The 20535-nt window shown below is 39.9% G+C and overlaps 1 protein-coding gene across 1 annotated transcript in view; it reads right to left on the bottom strand.

The window, feature by feature from the left end:
• Nucleotides 1-3795: 3795 nt before the first annotated feature.
• The window catches only part of LOC122562890 (glutathione hydrolase 1 proenzyme-like), a 102140-nt gene continuing 85400 nt past the window's right edge, over nucleotides 3796-20535 (bottom strand). The window contains exons 12-14 of the mRNA XM_043716215.1: nucleotides 15559-15671; nucleotides 14390-14503; nucleotides 3796-4823 (exon numbers count right to left, since the gene is read on the bottom strand). Of these exons, the coding sequence (XP_043572150.1) occupies nucleotides 4671-4823; nucleotides 14390-14503; nucleotides 15559-15671 (380 nt within the window). The 3' untranslated portion in view covers nucleotides 3796-4670. The remainder of the gene's footprint in view (nucleotides 4824-14389; nucleotides 14504-15558; nucleotides 15672-20535) is intronic.

The raw sequence follows: 20535 nt of genomic DNA, 5'->3' as shown, positions 1-20535 counted from the left end.
ACTGAGCCATCATGCCGCCCACTTATGCAAGCAGACCAGACAGACGTCCCATCAGAATTAGCAGCCAGCACTTAGCCGCCCAAGGCTGGAATCGAACCTAGGTCCCTAGTGCTGCAAGGCAGCAGTGCTAACCACTGAGCCATCATGCCGCCCACTTATGCAAGCAGACCAGACAGACGTCCCATCAGAATTAGCAGCCAGCACTTAGCACATCTCCTGTATACCAGGACAGAAGCCCTTCAATCTGTTGTGTACTAGAGATAAAAAATGTAAAATCATAGTAATGGAATTTCAATATATTTAAGAACTGTGTATAAAGGGGCTCTTGTAAGAACAGTATTTCGGGATTCTATTGCCGCCTCGAACATGTGCTGTGATTGCTGAATAAAAGAGGCTATTTTCACCACTCACCGATCTCTGTCATTATTTGAACACCATCCCACTGGTGTTTTTATAATCATGAAGAATTCTGACAGAAAAGATAGGATGAAGCTGTTCCTCATAGCAGAAAGAACGAGATTAAGAGGAACAAGTTCAAGGTGACTGACAAAAGAAACAAAGGAAGTTTCCTTTCCTAATGGACATTAGTGAACCTGTTGTGTTTTTACAATATTCCAACAGCTTCATTTTCAGTTTCATACATATCAGCTTTTATTTAAAGATTTGTAAACTGATTTCAAGTTCTGAAACTTTCAATCACACTTTCTGCATTATTAGGAATACCTGTCCAGTAATATAACCACTACATCATCACATCTGATGTTTTAGCTTATAAAAGGAAGCATTACTTACTCATGATGTCTCATCCACTGTTTCAAATTATCAATAGGTGTCAGACATGAGTTAATAAGAGAACCTGAGAAATAATTGGTGTACTGACAGCTCTCAATTCATTCCGTGCCAGTAGATAAACTTATGAACAATTGCAAAACATGATTCACCAGATGATGGAGTTAGTATGATGAAATCTGTGAGGTGAGATTGTAGGAGGGGCTTCAGATGGTCAATGAAATTTTGGAAAAATAGTACAGTATGCATTTTATCCTCTATTGCATAGTGGTACAAATTTCAGTAAATATTTCAGATATGAAAGGACTTCAATGGTAGGTGAGTGTTGTTGATATGTTATTGTCTTTTCAGGTCAGTTTGGGTAGTACAAAGGGTTCTTGTACAGAGAGGTACACACATAGCCAACCTGACTGTTATAAACAATAATGTCTACTGCAATCTATCAAATAACAGTGACTGTTCCATTAAACAAGGCACTGGCAGCTTATGGCTGGTCACACTGGTGACATGGATGAATTGGAAATAAATTTTGAAGTGCCCACTTATTTACTGAAGAGAAAAGTGAACAGTGAGAAAGGAATATACAGGACACATTCCTTGATCGTTGACAGTTCCTTCAAACTCGATAAAGTGTGTTGCTTGAATTGGCACAGTATTTGAGGAGCAAGAAGGTCAATGTTTCAGGCTTGACCCTTCATTGGGACTGGGGAGGGGAAGGGAGCTGAGTGTAACTTTAGGGTTGGAAAAAGGGAAGTGACAAATGAGTTACCTATTACATACAAAGGAAAGCTGCATGGAGAGTACAACGAACTGACTATCCACAATCCGCAGGTTCCTCTTTTGCCACTAAAATTAGCATTGATTCCTACCCCTCCTCTGGTGTCATTGTTCAAGAATCAATAAATCACTGAAATAAATTACTTACATTCAGCTCTGGGCATTCTTGGCATGTGCAGTTTTCAAAAGTTTTATTTCTGCTAATACTGGTTTCTTGTTGAATCAAACAGATATATACTCCTTTATTGTGAGTTTTTTGAAAATCTATTTATTTACAATTTATTTATTTACTTTAAAGAGAACTGGAGATGAAATTCTCAAAGCTTTATTCAGGCACATTACAGCTTTAAAATATTAGTTGCTCCCTTTTTTAACTAATTCATTTTTTATAATTGGCTCTCAGACACACATTCAAGAAGGCAACTCACCATCATTTTTTTTCCCAGGCAACTAGAGATTAGCAATAATTGATGGCTCTGTCACTGAAACCCACATCTTATGAACAAATAAATATTCAGGTTATCTACATGCATTAAAACAAACAGTGGTTCTAATATCAATCCTGAGGAACATCACAGGAGCCTGAAACCACAGTTTTCAGCTGTTTGTCCCAAGCTAATTTTATATTTGCGTTGTCACTGCCCCCTCAAAATCTGATGCACTTTATGTTTGTTACCACATCTATTGTGTGGTACTTCGTTAAATGCTTTTTTAAATGTATATTATGATCCATACATTTTCCATAAACTACTTAATTCTGTCTCATTTTATTTTCTTGCCTTATCTGGAGAGCTCAAACTTTGGATGCTGTTCCTATATTTCTCCTCACAGCAGTGTGGTCTCCTCTGAACCATCACATTGATCATTAAATGACTATTTTTTTTTAGATTAGATTAGATTACTTTACAGTGTGGAAACAGGCCCTTCGGCCCAACAAGTCCACACCGACCCGCCGAAGCGCAACCCACCCATACCCCTACATTTACCCCTTACCCCTTATTTGATCCGGCAGTTTTTCGATTTCAGCCTATCAGGATCAAATCTCTTTTCAACTCACTGAAATTAGCCATTTTACAGTCAATTATTTTTATCTTTGATTGTATTTATTCCTTTTTTATACCTATTCTAACCTGATGATATTAATAAGTCTTCAAACCCAAGTATTCCACTTACCCAATTTCATTCTCTAATTTTAGTTTCTTCCTCATTAGCTGGAAACATAGCAATCAGAAAGCTCTCTTGTACATATTTTAGGAATTCATCTTCTTTTGCCCTTTACACTGTTATGTTCCCAGTTGATATTGGGGTAATTGAAATTTCTCAATATCACGACACTGTAGTTCTTGCATCCTTCTATAATTTGCCTGAAAATGTGCTTGTATATAACCTATTTGATATTTGGTGGCCTGTAGTATACACCCAGAATAATTCCACTATTGCTCCTTAATTCTGACCAAATAAACTCTGTATTTGATCCCTCATCTATACCAGTTCTTTTTTTAAGTGTTTAACTTCAGACATACCACTATGGCTTCATGATTTTGAGATATTGAATCTCACAAAAGTACCATTTAAACATAAATACATTGATATGTGGAACTTATGAGCAAGTGTGTTTTTGGAGCTGGATACAAAGCATGGTCTAAAAGTATCTCTCTTATTCCAGTATTGATAGAATTATAGCAATATAATACGATAGCACAGTTAGTCTAATTGTACTACTTTTCCTAATAACAATGCAATTTTCTCCTTTTCAAGTATTTATCTTTGAAAGTTTTTTTTTAACCTGTCAGACAATGAATTTAAACATAAAGGATTCTCAAAATGTTTTCAAGGAAACATTCAGGACAAAGCAACATTCGTGATTGGCACCCCATCCTCGAGCTTAACAGTACTTCTCCACAGGTACTCATATCAGCAGGGAGTACTACCTACAAGAAGCACTGTAGTGTCATTAGTGACCAGGAGGACATGGGCAGCAGGTGCTTGGGAGCATTGCTACCTACAATTTGCCCTCCTAATCACACAGCATTCCTGACTTGGAAATATGTTACTGTTCCTTCATAAATTCTAGATCAAACTCCTCAATTCTTTCCCTCAGGGCAAATGAATTGCAGTGATTCAAGAAGACGGCTCAGCACCACTTTCTCATGGTCATTTATGGATGGATTATAACTGCCAATGAAACCCCAGGATCCATGATTAAATAAAAACGATGCAAAACAAAGCTTAGGTTTTATAATTTATTGACAGTTGCATAATATGGCAGTGAAATAATTAGTAAAATTATTCACAGCAAGAGAGGAACATAATTGCAAGGATTAGAGCATTCTAAAAGAACAAAAATAGAGAAAAAATGAATATGTTAAAGAACTCTGAGGACAATTTGTTTCAAGATCACATAATTCACCAATTTTGTCAGTTAAAGAAATGACTAGATGAAATTGATTACATTGAATACAAAAGATTACATCCAGTCCATAGAATAGCAGCAATAAAGGGGACAGAACATCTCAAGAGGTTTTCCTGCTTGTTCGCTAGAACTTTGGTGTAGAAGCTCGTGTGTCAGCAGCGTTTATGTTCATTATCTGGCATTGCTTCCACTGAAGGTACTAAGATCATTGGAAGAAGATTGCATAAAATCACCCTTGTGTATGTATTGATTGAGATCTGAGGTCCTGAGAGGTGTGCAGCTTCTCAGTTTTAATTTGTTCCCGTTACCACCGCCCACCTATTGGACCCAAATAGTCCAGCTTTGAATTCATTGCCTGGAAATTTTTAAACTGAATAACAGATAGAAATTTTTTCCAGCAACTTAACACTTGGATCTGATGAAAATAAGATTAATAATTGACAAAGCTCTGCCTTCAACACAAGGCAATCTCTTTGTAACGCCCTGTTGGGTCCTGCTTTATCAAGACAGATTTTTGCAGAATAAAAATACAGTAAATATCTAATATATATTGGCTTGATAAAAAGACATTGTTTATTAACTACTTTCACTCATCGTCACTCCATTAGTTAATTATTCATGAAACCCCATATCATGCTGCTGTAAATATGAACTTTAACACAATTCTGCTGATCACAGTCCCACAGGCCCATCAGTAACCTGCAGGCTTGCCCCCTTTACGGTAATCTGATTCAGCAAACCACTTTCCTTCATCTCTAACGATGGCCTGGACTACACCGCCTGATGTAAGCTTGGTTATCATCTTCAATGTGTGGTGTCTCTCTTGCAAGCCTTCTTGTACAGCCTACAAAACCAACAAAAGTCAGTAATTGTGAATTCATTATCAAAGTTTTGGCATAGTAATAAAAAGAAATATTCCAGATTTTTCCTGATATGGGAAGGTATAGATGAAGATTGGATATAATGGATGAAGTTGTGCGGTACCAGTGAGTCTTTATGGCTCTTCAATTAATTCATGGCTAATCTGTACAACAACTGAATTTATATGCTTTTGACCCAGAACCCTTGATACTTTATTATTAATGTTTGTTTTAAAAGCTTTAATTATTCCCTAGCACCTAAAGTCATTTTAGAGAAGAGAATTCAGTGGACCAAATCTTAAAGTTTTTGTGGTTGTCTCAGTTTTCAGGTTTCACAGAGGCTCACTTTCCACAAAGCCTAGCAAGATTTCTTGTCATATCTTTTAAATTCATCTCATTAACCATCTACCCCTCCCCACGATGATCCTCACAACTGATTCTAATCCCATTCTACTACTCACCCTCATCTACCCAGGACATTTGGCTTTTGATAATGGCAGACTGGTCAAGAGAATAAGAGCCAATGAGATCCAAGGCAAAGTGGCATATTGGATTCAAAATCATCTGAAAGGCAGAAAGAAAAGAATGATGATAGAGGGATGTTTCTGTGACTGGAAACTTGCTTCTTATGGAGTTCCACAGGGATCGTTGCTGGACTCCTTGCTGTTTATGGTGTAAATTATGACTGGACTTAAATGTAGGGGTATGATCAAGAAGTTTATGTATGACATAAACATTGGTTTGGTGATAAATTGTAAACAGGATAACTGTTAACTGCAGGAAGTTAGCAATGGACTGGACATGTGGGTAGAGCAATGGCAAGCAGAATTCAACCTGAAGAATTGTGAGGTAATGCATTTATTAGATTAGATTAGATTACTTACAGTGTGGAAACAGGCCCTTCGGCCGAACAAGTTCACACGGACCCTCTGAAGAGCAACCCACCCAGACCCATTCCCCTACATTTATCCCTTCACCTAACACTACGGGCAATTTAGCATAGCCAATTTACCTAACCACATTTTTGGACTGTGGGAGGAAACCGGAGCACCCGGAGGAAACCCACGCAGACATGGGGAGAATGTGCAAACTTCTCACAGACAGTTGCTGGGGAGAGCTAAACATTATTAATGATAGAACCATGGAAAGTACTGAACATCAGAGGGTAAGCATGTTAGATGAATTGTCCATGCTAAGCTGCCCTATAGTGTCCAGAGATATGTAGTCTGGTGGGTTAGCCATAATACAATGTGGGGTTAAGGGAACAGGATGTTGGTGTTGCTGGGTCTGGATGGGATTCTCTTTGGGAGAGGTCAGTGCAGAAATATGAGGGCTAAAAGGGGCAATCAAATGTTGTTTGCAAATAGGATTAAGTTGAATCCCAAGGTATTTTATCTGTATATAAGAGGGTAAGTAGGGAAAGGGTAGGTCCACTAAAGGACAAAGGAGGAAATTTATGTGTAGAGCCAGAGGAACTACTTGAGATCCTGAATGTGTTCTTTGCCTTGGTATTCATGAAGGAGAAGGGTATGGTGAGATTAGTTAATATTCTGGGACATTGGGTTATTAAGGAGATATTGGGTTTTCTTCAAAAACTTCAAGGTAGATAAGTCCCCAAGGCCTGATGGGATTTAGAGTCATCGAGTCATAGAGATGTACAGCATGGAAACAGACTCTTCAGTCCAACCCGTCCACGCCGACCAGCTATTCCAACCCAATCTAGTCCCACCTGCCAGCACCCGGCCCATATCCCTCCAAACCCTTCCTATTCATATACCCATCCAAATGCCTTTTAAATGTTGCAATTGTACCAGCCTCCACCACTTCCTCTGGCAGCTCATTCCATACACGTACCACCCTCTGTATGAAACAGTTGCCCCTTAGTTCCAGGATTTATCCCAGTAAATATCCTTTACTGAAGGAGGCAAAGGAGGAGATTGCTGGGATCTTTGAGGTCTTTGTATCCTCTTTAGGCACAAGCAAGGTCCCAGAAGAACAGCCAATGTTGCTCTTTTGTTCAAGAAGAGCAACAGGGATAATCCAGGAATTTATATGTTGGTCAGCCTTAGATCAGTGGTAGGGAAATTATAGGGATAGGATTTACTCACATTTGGAGAAGAATGGACTTATTAGGGATAGTCAGCATGGCTTTATGTAAGAGGGGTCTTGTCTCACAAATTATTTTAGGAAGTGATGAAGATGATTAGTGAGGGTAGGACAATGGATTCTATATACATGATCATTAGTAAAGCATTTGACAAGGTCCCTCATGGGACAAGGTCCCTCACTGGTTCAGTATATTAAGTCACATAGGATCCATGGTGATTTGGCAAGTTGGATACAAAATTAGCTTGATCATAAAAGATAGTTTGATGTTTTCTGATTGGAGATCTGTGACCAGTGGTGTTCTGCAAGGATCAGTGCTGGAACCTCTGTTATTTGTATAGTGTGTGTATAGGTATTTGGATAAAAATGTGGGTGGTCTGATTAGTAAATTTGCAGATGATGTGAAAATTGGTGCAGTTGTGAATAGTGAGGAAGGTTAGCAAAGGATAGAGCTGGATGTAGATCAGTTAGAAAGTTGGGCAGAGAACTGGCAGATGCAATTTAATCCAGCTGAATGTGAGGTGATGCATCTTTGGAGATTAAATGCAAAAGGAAAGTATACTGTCAATGGCTGGACCCTTTGGAACACTGATACTCAGAGAAATCTTAGAGTACAAGTCCATGGCTCTCTGAAAGTACACACACAAGTGGATAAGGTGGTAAAGAAAGCATACTTGCCTTTATTAGTTGGGGCACTGAGTATAAAAATTGGCTAGTCATGGGCAAAGTATAAGCAGTTAGGCTACATTTGGAGTGTTTAGTGCAGTTCTGGACACCACACTATCAGAAGGATGTGAAGGCTTTGGAGGGGGTGCAAAAAAGGTTTACTAGGGTATTGCATGGATTGAACTATATTAGCAATAAGAGGTTAGCTAAACTCAGATTGTTTTCACTGGTGTGTCAGAAGCTGAGGTGCAACTTAATAGAAGTATATCAAATTATGACTGGCTTGGATAGGGTGAAGTCCGAAGTGACACAGCACCAGGTTATAGTCTAACAGATTTATTTGAAATCAAAAGCTTTTGGAGTGCTTTTGAAGGCGCAGCATTCCGAAAGTTTGTGATTGCAAATAAATCTGTTAGACTAGAACCTGGTGATGTGTCACTTCTGAATTCATCCACTCCAGTCCAACCCCGGCATCTCCACATTATGGATATGGTGGACAGTCAAAGTCTTTTTTCCCAGGGTGGAAATGTCAAACACAAGGGAGCATAGGTTTAAGGTGAGACGGGGAAAGTTTAAAGGAGATGTGCGAGGAAAGGTTTTTACCCAGAGGATGGTAGAAGCAATGATAGCAACATTTAAGGGGCATTTAGACGTACACTTGAACAGGCAGCGAAATGAGGGATTTGGACCACGTGCAGACAAATGAGACTAGTTTAGATTGGCATCATGGTTGGCACAGACATGTGGGCCATAGGGCATGTTTTTGTGCTGTACTGTTCAATGTTCTATTTTCTAAATATTTACTTTGGCTCCTATTTCTTATGATCTGTCAGTCTGTTTTCATACTCTGTCTTGGATTCCCTTATTTACAAACAACCTGACATCTGTCATAAGCACACTTTTTATTATATATCGCATCGATCATCGAGGGAGTTTTGCATTTGCTGCCCACCACCCCTCCCCATCCCTAGAACCCTCCTTTCTGTTCATGGGAATATATTTTGAGTGGACCTGAACCGAACTGAGTTGATTTTGCTCCAATTAATTATACTTACTCTGTTCTTTCTCAAAACCAAACAAACTCTTGTGATATGAAAATTGTTCTCTACATGATACTCTACTGATAATTGCATCATAAGTCCAACACATTCCCAAGAGCCAGCTACAGCAATCCTTCCCTCTGGTCTTGAAACATACTCACCTAGAAATTCTCTTGCACACACTCTATGAACTTCTGCCCTGTCTGCCCTTTTTCATTACTATAATCCCATATGAAAGTCCCCCATTATAGCTATCATAGAATTCTTACACTTTACTGTATTGCCCTTGCAAATTTGTTCCTGCACATTTTTCCAACAAGTTTTGTACAGTACACCAAATAATGCAATTGTACTTCCTCTCGCTCTCTCTAGCACTGCAGTGTATTTCTTAAACAATACTGCCACCTACTTTCCTTCCTTCCTAAACTTTCCAAAACAACTTGAGGCAACCATTAATATTTAATACATAGTCTTGCCCTTCTTTGTGAATCCATTATTGCCACAAACATTTGGGTTTGCCAATCACCAACCTTTTTTACTACTTTGTATGTACTCACATACATGCACAGTAACCCTAAGTCAGACTTCATTACTTTTCTTCTTACTTTGAAGCAAGCTAATATATTCTAGTGTTATATGTTTCTCCATTTCTCTGTTCAACTTTGTGACCCTCTTTTATACTTGTCCTGATTCCCAGTCTCACAACTGTCAAATTGGTTTAATTCCTCCCTAATAGCATTGATAAATCATCCTGCAAGAAAATTAATCCTTTGTCTATTTTGGGGCAACCTCTTCAGCCTGAATAGGCCCCATTGCCCCTAGAATTTATGTCATTGTCCCAGATATTGAAAGCCCTCTGTCTTGCATCTTTTCACCAGTCAGGCATTCACCTGTTCCATCCTCCTAGTTCAACAATTATTTGTGCATGGTAATGGAGAGTAAACTAAATATTATTACTTTTGTGGTTCTCCTTGATAACTCCCCAAATTCTGACTGCAGGACCTTATCCTTCTTTCTACCTATGTCATTGGTACCAAAGTGGACCACAGTAATTGGCTGTTCACCCTTCCTGTTCAGGATGTTCTGGACCTGCAAATTGACAATCTTGAACCTGGCATCAAGAAGGCAACGTACTATTTTGCCTGCCACACAAAAATGCTCGACTGCTTCCCCAGCTATCAATTCTTCTATCATTACTGAGCTTCCAGTCTGCTCTGTGCTCCTGGATATAGTTGAACCAGCCATAATGCTACAGATTTAGCTCTAATTGTACTTCCCCAATATACCAGAATTTTCACTAATATCACCTCTGCCCTGGAACCTCAGCCCTCCAACTGCAACAAGAATTGAACCCCCTTGGTCCTCACCTTCCACCCCACCAATCTCTGGAAACAACACAGTCTCCTCTGCCATTTCCACCACCTACAGTCTGACCCACCACCAGAGATATATTTCCCTCTCACCCCCACAGCATTCTGCAGAGACCATTCCTTCTGTGACTCCCTTGTTAGATCCATGCCCCCCTCACCAACCCCCCCATCTACTCCCAGCACCTTCCCTTGTCACTGCAAAAGGTGTAAACTTGCACCCACACCTCCTCCTTCACCTCCATCCAAGGGTCCAAAAGATCCTTCCACATCTGGCAGAGATTTTTCTGCACATCTAAACATTTCATCTCCTTTGTCCGTTGCTCTCGATGTGGTCTCCTCGACATTGTGGAGGTAGGATGCCAACTTGCAGAACGTTCCAGAGAACCTCTCTGGGAGACATATGCACCAAACAACCCTATCGCATTGTGGCCGACCACTTCAACCCCCCCCACAAGTCCAAGGACAAGCAAGTCCTGGGCCTCCTCTACAGCCAAATCCTCGCCAACTAACTCCTGGAGAAGAGCACTTTATTTTCCACCTTTAAACCGTCCAAACACATGGCATCAACATCAGTTTCACCAGTTTCCTCATCCCCCCGCCACCTCATCTGAGATCTACCCCTCCAACTCAGCCCCACCCTCTTGAACTGTCCCACCTTTCCATCTTCTTGTCGGCTCCACCCTCCACTCTGACCTATCACCATCACGCAACATCTGCACCTACCTATTGCATTCCAAGCTACCTTCCCCCAGCCCCAACCTTCTCCTATTTATCTCTCAGACCCCCTTCCCACACCTCCACATTCCTGATGAATGTCGACACTCCTGTTCCTCGGATGCTGCCTGACCTGCTGTGCTTCTCCAGCGCCACACTTTTCAACACTATTTAATTATTTAGTAAATAATAAAACTTACTATTTAAAATAAGAAGGACTGATCTGTTGCTTCCCTTCTGTTGATGGCACTTGAAGATTGAACTGAGATATTAATTTTCTGAAAATTTAGAACTGACTTGTATTACTACCTCTTACAATTTATTTACAACTTTATCCGCTGGATTTGATTTTGATTAGGCACTGATTGTAATCATGTGAAAAATTATAAAATTATAACTTTAACTGCAGTTTTTAATAATCTGCACTAATTGTCCCAGAAGCTTTAAACTGTAGGAGTAGAAATTGAGAAAGTACGAAGACTAAAAAAAGGTGGGGTGAGAATCTGGTGTTGTTGACTATTGGTAGTGAAACATCAGAAAGAAATGGCTAAGAAGGACTAGATAGGTGGACAATATCAGATACTGAATGGTTGGATGATATTGACACAGTAAACAGAGTGATATGCCTATAGTCTCTCAAGGCTTATGACTAATTGTGGATGTGAAATGCTCAGTCCTTAGTATTATTTACAACTCCTCAAGTAGTGAGACAAACCATGTTCGTGTGCAGCAAGTTCTGAATAATATTGAGGCTTGAGCTAATAAATGGCAAATGTCAGGCAATAATCATCTCCACCAAAAGAACATTTAACCTTCTTTCCTTGACATTCACAGACATTGCCATTACTTTATCCTTGAGCATGAATACCTGAGTGTTACCATTAACCCGAAACTAGGCAGGTGTTATGAAGTGGTGGTCGAACCCCTATGTTAATTAACCAAAACTCAGATAAGCTTACTTGCCTCATAATCTGTTAAAATATGAATGACAGAGAACTCCCAAATTCCACTATTTAAAACAATAACATCAATTTATTTTCTAACTTTAAAAGTGAACATTAAACAAAAACTGTTCACAAATCTAAGCCCCCCTTTCTCTTAACTGCTTGCTGTCTGACTCCAACTCTATAAAATAGGCTGTTCCAATAAGACACTAATTAAAATTACATTAACTTAATCTCAAAATCACACTGTCTCTGTCTTCTTCTATGTCTTCACTCTTCTGGCTGCTAATCTCCCTGGGCCATCTTCTTTCTTTTTATTGCAAGTATGTTTCACATGAAAATACACCTTTGATAGAGAATGCCTTCTAATTTCCTGAGGAGCAAGATGTTAAATAGGTAGTTAGTTCTCTGGCTTTATGGCAGTTGCTCTCCCGCTAATTTTCAAAATACCGGGTTTATAAGCCTCCCCCCCACCCCCCCACCCCTCCCCCCACCCCCCGGGACACATTAAATTCTTATAATTTTATTGGTTTCCAGGCGTCAAAACAATAAAATTCAAATTGCATTAGCTTCTGGTATCCTGGGCATAATCTAAATTGATTGGTTAAATTCGAATTGTTGTCAAAACAACAACCAAAACTCAGGTACCCATTTAAAAGCCAGTTGTTACATTTGGAACAGACCGACCTTTAGCTGGCAGCTGCAGCTGTACTTTAAATTCAGAAAAGCACTTTCTATCTGAAAGTGACCATACATGCTTTTGATTTCGTAACATTGGGAAAACCATATAAGTCCTGTGGCTATAGGAGCAGGTTCTGTGTTTTCTGAAGTGAGTTATTTAGCTCTTGACACCACAAAGCCTGTCCATTATCTACAAGGCATCAGTTGAGGTTTTATTAGAATTTCCCTGAATGGTTTGTTTCTAGTAATACTCAAAGCTCTGCAACATCTAGGACAAAGTAGCCCTCCTGATCAAACCACCACCATTCACTCCCTCCAACACTGGTGTACAACGACACTAGGATATACAATAAACTGCACTGCAGCTAATTGCCAAATCTTCTTCAATAGCACTTTCCAAACCTGTGCCCTCTAGTCCCTAGAAGGATAAGGGCAGTAGATACAGGTACATGACCACCAGAAGATCACCTCCCCAAGCCACACATCACTGTTGCTTCACAGTTACTGGATCAAAATTCTGGAATTCTCTTTCTAACAAGCACTAGAGGAGGTGGGGAGGGGGTTAGGGTAGCTCACTGGTTAGCACTGCTGCCTCATAGTGCCAGGGACCCGGGTTCAATTCCAGCCTCGGGCAACTGTGTGGAGTTTTCACGTTCTCCCTGTGTCTGCGTGGGTTTCCTCTGGGTGCTCTGGTTTCCTCCCACAGTCCAAAGATGTGCAGGTCAGGTGAATTGACCATGCTAAATTGCCCTTAGTGTTCAGGGATGTGTAGGTTAGTCAGGGTAAAAATAAGGTTGGGGGAATGGGTTGAGGTGGGTTACTCTTCAGAGTGTTAGCGTGGACTTGTTGGGCTGAAGGGCCTGTTTCCACAGTCTAGGGTTTCTACAAAAAAGAAGCACCTATAGGCTATACTTAATTCACATGGCAGCAGCTTTAGAAGATGACTCACCACTTCTCAAGAATAATTAGAGATGGACCACAAATGCTGTCCCTGGCATTTTGTACTCACATTGTATGGAAAAGTAAGATAAAATTTCAAAAGGAAAATGGAATAAATATTTAAAGATGCAAAGGATGCTTAAGGATATTGATGAACAAAAGTTATTTATTGAAGTTTGTTGAAGTAGTGTACGTAGGTAAATACAGTAAAATCATTATAATAACAATTTTCCATTTATTGCAACATAGAATAGAAGAGTAAAAGAAGAACAATACATTTTTGTTCTGGGCACTGTTACATCATTGTCGAATATTTGCGTGCTTTTGGACAACATATGATAGGAGGTACATTCAGCCTCAATTCTCCAGGATTATACCAGGGTTGGTGAATTATAATTCTGAAAGGGATTCAGATTCTGGAATAATTTGGGAAGCCTGAGAAGTGATTTAACAGAGATTTTATTTCTCTGTTAAATGCATTTAACAGATTGTGAAGAAGGGAAGTAAAAGTATTCACGTGATTTGACCATCTTTTAGAGGAAAATTAGATAAACCACAAAGTTATTATGGTGCAGAAGGATGCCATTCAGCCCATCACATCTGCACTAACTCTCCCAGCATTTCACGTGAGTTCTATTAATTAATTCTGAACCCTAACTACTTGCTGTGTGAAAACCTCACATTTTCTCACCTCACATTTGCTGCTTTTGCAAAAACACTTTAAATCTGTCCCCTCTAGCTCTCGATCTTACTACAAACAGGAAAAGTTTCTCCCTATCTAATCCAACCAGACCTCTCATGATTTTGAAAGATTGTATCAGATGATTTCAGCTCTTCAAGGAAAACAGAAATATTTGAAAAACATTGAAACAAAGAAAGACACAGGGCTCATTTGTTGAGTGCAGTGAGTGTAGCTGACACACACATAAATGAATGCATTGCAAGTTTGTATATTTCCATGATGGTAGATACCATAGGAGATTCTTGCAGCCAGAGAGGTGGGAGATGAATGGAAATCTGTAATTTACAAACCTGATGGCAATAGTAAACAACATCTAGTTCATACAATATGTACAAAATGTACACAAACCTTCTCCATAGCTTCTTCAACTTGAGTCACATTGGGGAATAGTTGATTGTGAACTCTGGGTTCATTCACAGCTTTCTTAACATTGTAATTAAACCACAGCACGTTCATTATAACCTACAAATATAAGAAGGAACAGTGAATGAATCAAATGACAAGTTAGACTTCCTCACAGTCTCCTAATATTTAGTCATAGAGTCATAAAACACAAAAACAAGCCCTTCAGTCCAACTTGTCCATGCCAACCAAGTTTCCTAAAATTAACTAGTTCTATTTGCCTGAATTTGGTATATATCCCTCGAGACCTTTCCCATACCTGTCCAAATGTATTTTAAATGTTGTAACTGTGTCTGCCTCTACCACTTCTTCTGGCAGCTTGTTCCACATACGCATCACCCTCTGTGTAAAAAAGTTGCCCATTAGGTCCCTTTTAACTATTTTCTCTCCCAGCTTAAACCTACACCCTTTGGTTTTGAATTCGGCTATCCTGGGGAAAGACCTTAGCTATTTACCTTAGCTATGCTCTTCGTGATTTTGTAAGTCTCTATGAGGTCACCCTTCAGCTTCCCACACTTCAGGGAAAAAAGTCCCAGCCTATCCATCATCTTATTGAGTTGGCACAGTGGCTCAGTAGTTAGCACTGCTACCTCACAGTGCCAGAGACTAGAGTTCGATTCCAGCCTTGGGCAACTGTCTGAATGGAATTTGCTGATTCTCTCCGTACTTGCATCAGTTTCCTCTGGGTGTTCCAGTTTCCTCCCACAGTCCAAAGATGCGCTGGTTAGGTGGATTGGCCATGTTAAATTGCCCATAGTGTCCAGAGGTATGCAGGTTCGGTGGGTTCACCATGGAAAATGCAGGGTTAGAGGAATATGGAAGGGGGTGGCTCTGTGTGGAATGCTCTTTGGAGGGTTGGTGTGGACTTGATGGGCTGAATGGCCTGCTTTCACACTGTAGGGATTCTAATACTCAAACCTTCCAGTCTCAGTAACATTCTTGTAAATCTTTTTTTATACCCTTTCCAGTTTAATAACATCCTTCCTACAGCAGGGAGACCAGAATTGCGCATGGTACCTCCAAATATGGCTTCATCAAATGTAACATGATGTCCTAACTCTGTTAACTTGTTTCCATGCACTCCGTTTAGATCCTCATATTCCATTAATACATACCAGAGCAGTTGCTGTCGTGATTTTCGTTCCTCCTGAGCCTCCCACCACCATTTTCACTGACTTGTTTTTATCAAGTATAATGACAGGGCACATAGAGGATAGGGGTGTTTTACCTATTGAAAAAAGAATATTTTTTAAAGCCTTATGGTCAATTGCATTTAGGAATATGTTTATTAAGTATAATATTGAATACTGGGGCATTGAAAAGTGAATCACACTTCAATTATCATGTATAGACTTTTTAAAAAGGTTCTGCTGTATTAAATTCTTAATGGCCTCGTTCATGCGGTGTATGTTTCCACTGCTGTCACATGACAAAATCAGCTTGTATCAAGGAAATGGGGCAAGTGTAATTTGATATATATTCCCTCCTTGACCTTCAAGACCTGTCTGCGACTTTTGGCATAGTTGACCACATCATTCCCCTCTAACACTGCACCACCGTTTCCTAGCTGGTGGGAGACTGCTCTCACCTGTTTAGATTCTTATCTGTCTAATGATAACCAGCATGTTGCTTGCATTGCTCATCTCTCTTCCCTCTCTGTTACTCTGATATACTCCAAGGATTTATATTTGACCCCTTCCTATTTCCCAAATACATGCTGCCCCTCGGTAACACCAAACAGGATTAGGAATAGGCTATTCAGACCCTTGAGCCTGCTCAACTATTCAATAAGATCAGTGTAATTTGATTGTGCCCTCATCCATATTTCTATCCCTGATAACTGTTCACCCTCTTGCTGAACAAGAAAGGATGAAATAGGCAAACTCAGTTGTCAATCTTTCTTCAAATCTTCTGGGGACTAGTTCCGAAATTGTGAGTCAAGCAACAGTCTGACATAGTCATATTCATGAAATCATACCTTTCAGACAATGTCCCAGACACCACTATTGCCAAGTCTGAGTATGTGCTGTTCCGGTGGACATAAAAGGCAGTATAAAAATATCAATTGTTGTATAGGTGCAGCTGCAGTGCTGTGGAGTAGAGTTTTTGATCTAGCAGCAGTGAAGGAACACTAATGTATTTCTGAGTCAGGATGGTGTACAGCTTGGTGGGAAACTTGCAAGTCTACTGTCCCCATGCAGCCCTTAATCTTGCAAGTACTAGAGATGGTGGTTTGCAATGTGCTGGAAAAGAACCCCGGTGGGTTGTTGCTTTACATCTTGCGGTGTAATTGACGGAAAGAGTGAATGTATTAGTCGAGGATGTAGTGCAGTTCAATTGATTGTTTTGTCACTGATAGTATTGAACTTCTTGTTAAAGCTGAAACCATTGAAAATGGAGAGTCTTCCATCATACCTCTCGTTTGTGTCTTTTAGATGCTGAACAGCGTTTAGGGTGCCAAAAAGCAAGTCTTGAGCTTAGAATATCCAGCCTCTGAACTGTTCTTGTAGCTGTAGTATTTAAGTCCTGTTCCAGTTATGTTTCTGGTCAGTGGTAACCCCCATTTGATGTCAAATATCAAGAGCAGGTAGTTAGAATCTCTCCTGAAGTGGATGATTATTGCCTTCTAATTGTGTAGTATGAATTCATTTTTTACTCATCCATCTGAGGCTGAATATTTCTCAAGCCTTGCTGAACACAGGCATGAACTGATTCATTATCTCTGGAGATGTGAATGCAACTGAACATTGTGTAATCATCTGCAAACATCTCCACTTCTGAAGGTGTGGTCATTGAAGACGTTGTTGAAAAAAATGGACCTGGCTCATTTAATTAAAAACTTCTGCAGTCTGATTGTCAACCAATAATCATAACAATTTTCCTTTGATGTAGTCCTGACTCAAGCCAGTGAAGACATTTTCCTGATCTTCATTGAATGTCAATTTGACCGAGGCAACTTGATACTACACTTGGTCAAATGTTGCCTTCATGTTAAGGACATGCCTCATCTCTGAACTTCAGATCTTTGATGCTTTTTTGGATGAAGAGGTCTGAAGCTGGATGGTTCAGGTTGGTCCCAAATTGAGTACTGACAGACTTGGTCCCAAATTGAGTACTTACTTATCAGTAAGTATTTTCAGCATTTTCTATAATATTTCCAGTATCCATAGTATTCTGTGCTATTGTTAAGTGCTTTTTAATAATACAATTGCTGACATTTCTCCTCATTGTTGATAATTGAAATTAAACTGATGGCTGGAAATGGCAGATTGGTTCAGTTCTGTCTTTTGTGTTCAGAGCATAATTGGGTAGTTTTCCACTTTGTCATATTGTAATGTTGTATCTATATTGGAACAGCTTAGCTAGATGTGCAAGTCTTGGAGCACAAGTCTTCAACACTAAAGCTAGATGTTGGTCATGGTCCATATTCATTACTGTATTCAATGTGCTTAGGATTCCTGCTCTTTGGAAAATTATATGGCATCATTCACAAATAGATGTGACAGAACAGCAGAATTTTGATGTGATCTGGAGAATTGTGAGGCTATTTAGTTTGCAATTTGGGATTAGTGGTTACGTGATATGTTTCACATGAATCCATGAAAACTTACATTTCCTTATTGAAAATGACACCCATGCAGAGGGACAATTGGAGCTTTTTAGACTGGGTTTGATAGGTTTTTGTCAATTATGGATAACAAGGCATCTGGAAAAATGTTGAGCATCTGGAATTAAAGTCAGCGATATGGTTTAACTTTTTGCAAACTCACTCAGAAGATACAAGCATCTCTGGCTAGGTCAGAATTTATTGTCCATTTGCAATTGTCCTTCAGTAGATGTTGCTGAGTGATTTCTTGAACTGCTGCAGGCCATTTGTCTTAGGGACACCCACAAATGCTGTTAAGGAGGAAGTTCCAAGAATTTTACCCCAACACAGTAAAGGAATTGAGTGGCAGAGCAGGCCTGACTGGTTGAATGACCTTTACTTGTTCTTAACATTCTATAAAAATTGACAAATATAAATGACATTCTGCTATTTTTAAAGGGTACAAGGGGAATTTTAGGGAACAAAAAATAAATTAGTAACATCTGTGGTTTAGGAATGATTGCCACCTCGGGCAACTGTCTGTGTGGAGTTTGCACATTCTCCCTGTGTCTGCGTGGGTTTCCTCCGGGTGCTCCGGTTTCCTCCCACAGTCCAAAGATGTGCAGGTCAGGTGAATTGGCCATGCTAGATTGCCCATAGTGTTAGGTGAAGGGGTAAATGTAGGGGAATGGGTCTGGGTGGGTTGCTCTTCGGAGGGTCGGTGTGGACTTGTTGGGCCAAAGGGCCTGTTTCCACACTGTAAGTAATCTAATCTAATCTAACCTAGATAAGAGTTTATAGTAAAGAATAGAATAATTGAAAAAAAACTGCCATCAGACACAGACAGCATAGATTTGTAAAACTTCAGCACTGTGATCAAGAGTAACTGAGGGAGTGACAATCCCTCATGCTGTTTCCCATTTCTGTTGGATCCTACAGCTGGTGGGAGAATAGGGTTGGGAAATGACATGAGAGCTATCCAAATACAACAGGGACAAAGAAACCCAATTTTCTCTGGAGCAAGGCCTTATAGAACATAGAACAGTACAGCACAGGAACAGGCCCTTCGGCCCACAATATTGCGCTAATCATGACACCAAATGAAACTAATCCTTTCTGCCTGCCATTGGTCCAAACTCTCCGTTCCTTGCATATTCATGTGTTTATCTAAAAGTCCCTTAAATGCCTGTACTGTATTTGCCTCCACCACCACCCCTAACAGTGCATTCCAAACCCCTACCACACCTTATGTAAAATAACTTGTCCCTCACATCTCCTTTGAACTTTCCCCCTCTAAGCTTAAATGCATGTCCCCTAGCATTAGACATTTCAACTCTCGGAAAAAGATTCCGACTGTCAATCCTATCTATGCAACTCATAATTTTATAGACTTCTGTCAAGTCCCAGCTCAGCCTCCGCTGCTCAAGATAAAACAACCCAAACTCATACCCTGTAAACTAGGCAGCATCCTGGTAAACCTCTTCTGCACCTTCTCCAAAGCTTCCACAAATTTCCTGTAATGTGTAACCAGACCTGAATGCAGTATTTTAAAGGTGGCCTAACCAAAGTCTTGTAAAGCTGCAACATGACATCCTGACTCTTGTACTCAATTCCCTGACCAATGCCATATGCCGTATGCCTTCTTTACCACCCTATTTACTTGTGTGGCCATTTTAAGGGAGCTTTGGACTTGAGCCCCACGATCCCTCTATATGTCAATGCTGTTTAGTGTCCTGTATACTTTACCTTGACATTTAATCTCCCAAAGTTCAGCACCTCACACTTATCCGGATTAAACTCCACCTGCCGTTTCTCTACCCATATCTGCAATTGATTTATATCCTATTGTCTCCTTTGATCACCTTTTAAACTATCCAAAATTCCACCAATCTTTGTATCACTTACAAACTTACTAACCCACCCATCTACATTTTCATCTATATATCTCACAAACAGCAGAGGTCCCAACACAGATCCCTGCGGAACACCAGTAGTCACAGACCTCCAGCCTGAAAACACCCTTCCATCACTACTCTCTGTCTTCGATGGGCAAGCCAATTTTGATTCCATGCGGCCATGTCGCTGTGGTTCCCGTGCATCTTAACCTTCTGGATGAGCCTACCATGAGGGACCATGTTGAAAGCCTTACTAAAATCCATGTTAACAACATCCATTGCTCCACCCTCATCAATCATCTTTATCATGTCCTTATATTCTATCAAAATTCTATCAAGTTAGTAAGCTTTATCCTGCAGAGTGTGGCATAAGATTCTTTTCAAGTATATCCAAATACAGAAAGGGGCAGAAAAGATCGATGGAACTGTAAAGTTCAATCCAATTTAATCTCCTGCCCTTGAAACCTTGATTTGAAAAGTGGCTGTCTGTGACACCTTTTTTTAAAATCTGCTTGGAATCTCAATAAATGCTTGTATAACCTCAGTGCTGTCACTATATAACAGATGCTGATTGATTGTTTCCATGACTTTATCACAGTGGGATAATATTA

This window comes from Chiloscyllium plagiosum, chromosome 25 (assembly GCF_004010195.1).
Source record: "Chiloscyllium plagiosum isolate BGI_BamShark_2017 chromosome 25, ASM401019v2, whole genome shotgun sequence".
In the NCBI taxonomy this organism is placed as follows: domain Eukaryota; kingdom Metazoa; phylum Chordata; class Chondrichthyes; order Orectolobiformes; family Hemiscylliidae; genus Chiloscyllium; species Chiloscyllium plagiosum.
The sequence above is the reverse complement of the archived record's forward strand: the minus strand, read 5'-3'. Positions and strand labels throughout refer to the sequence as shown.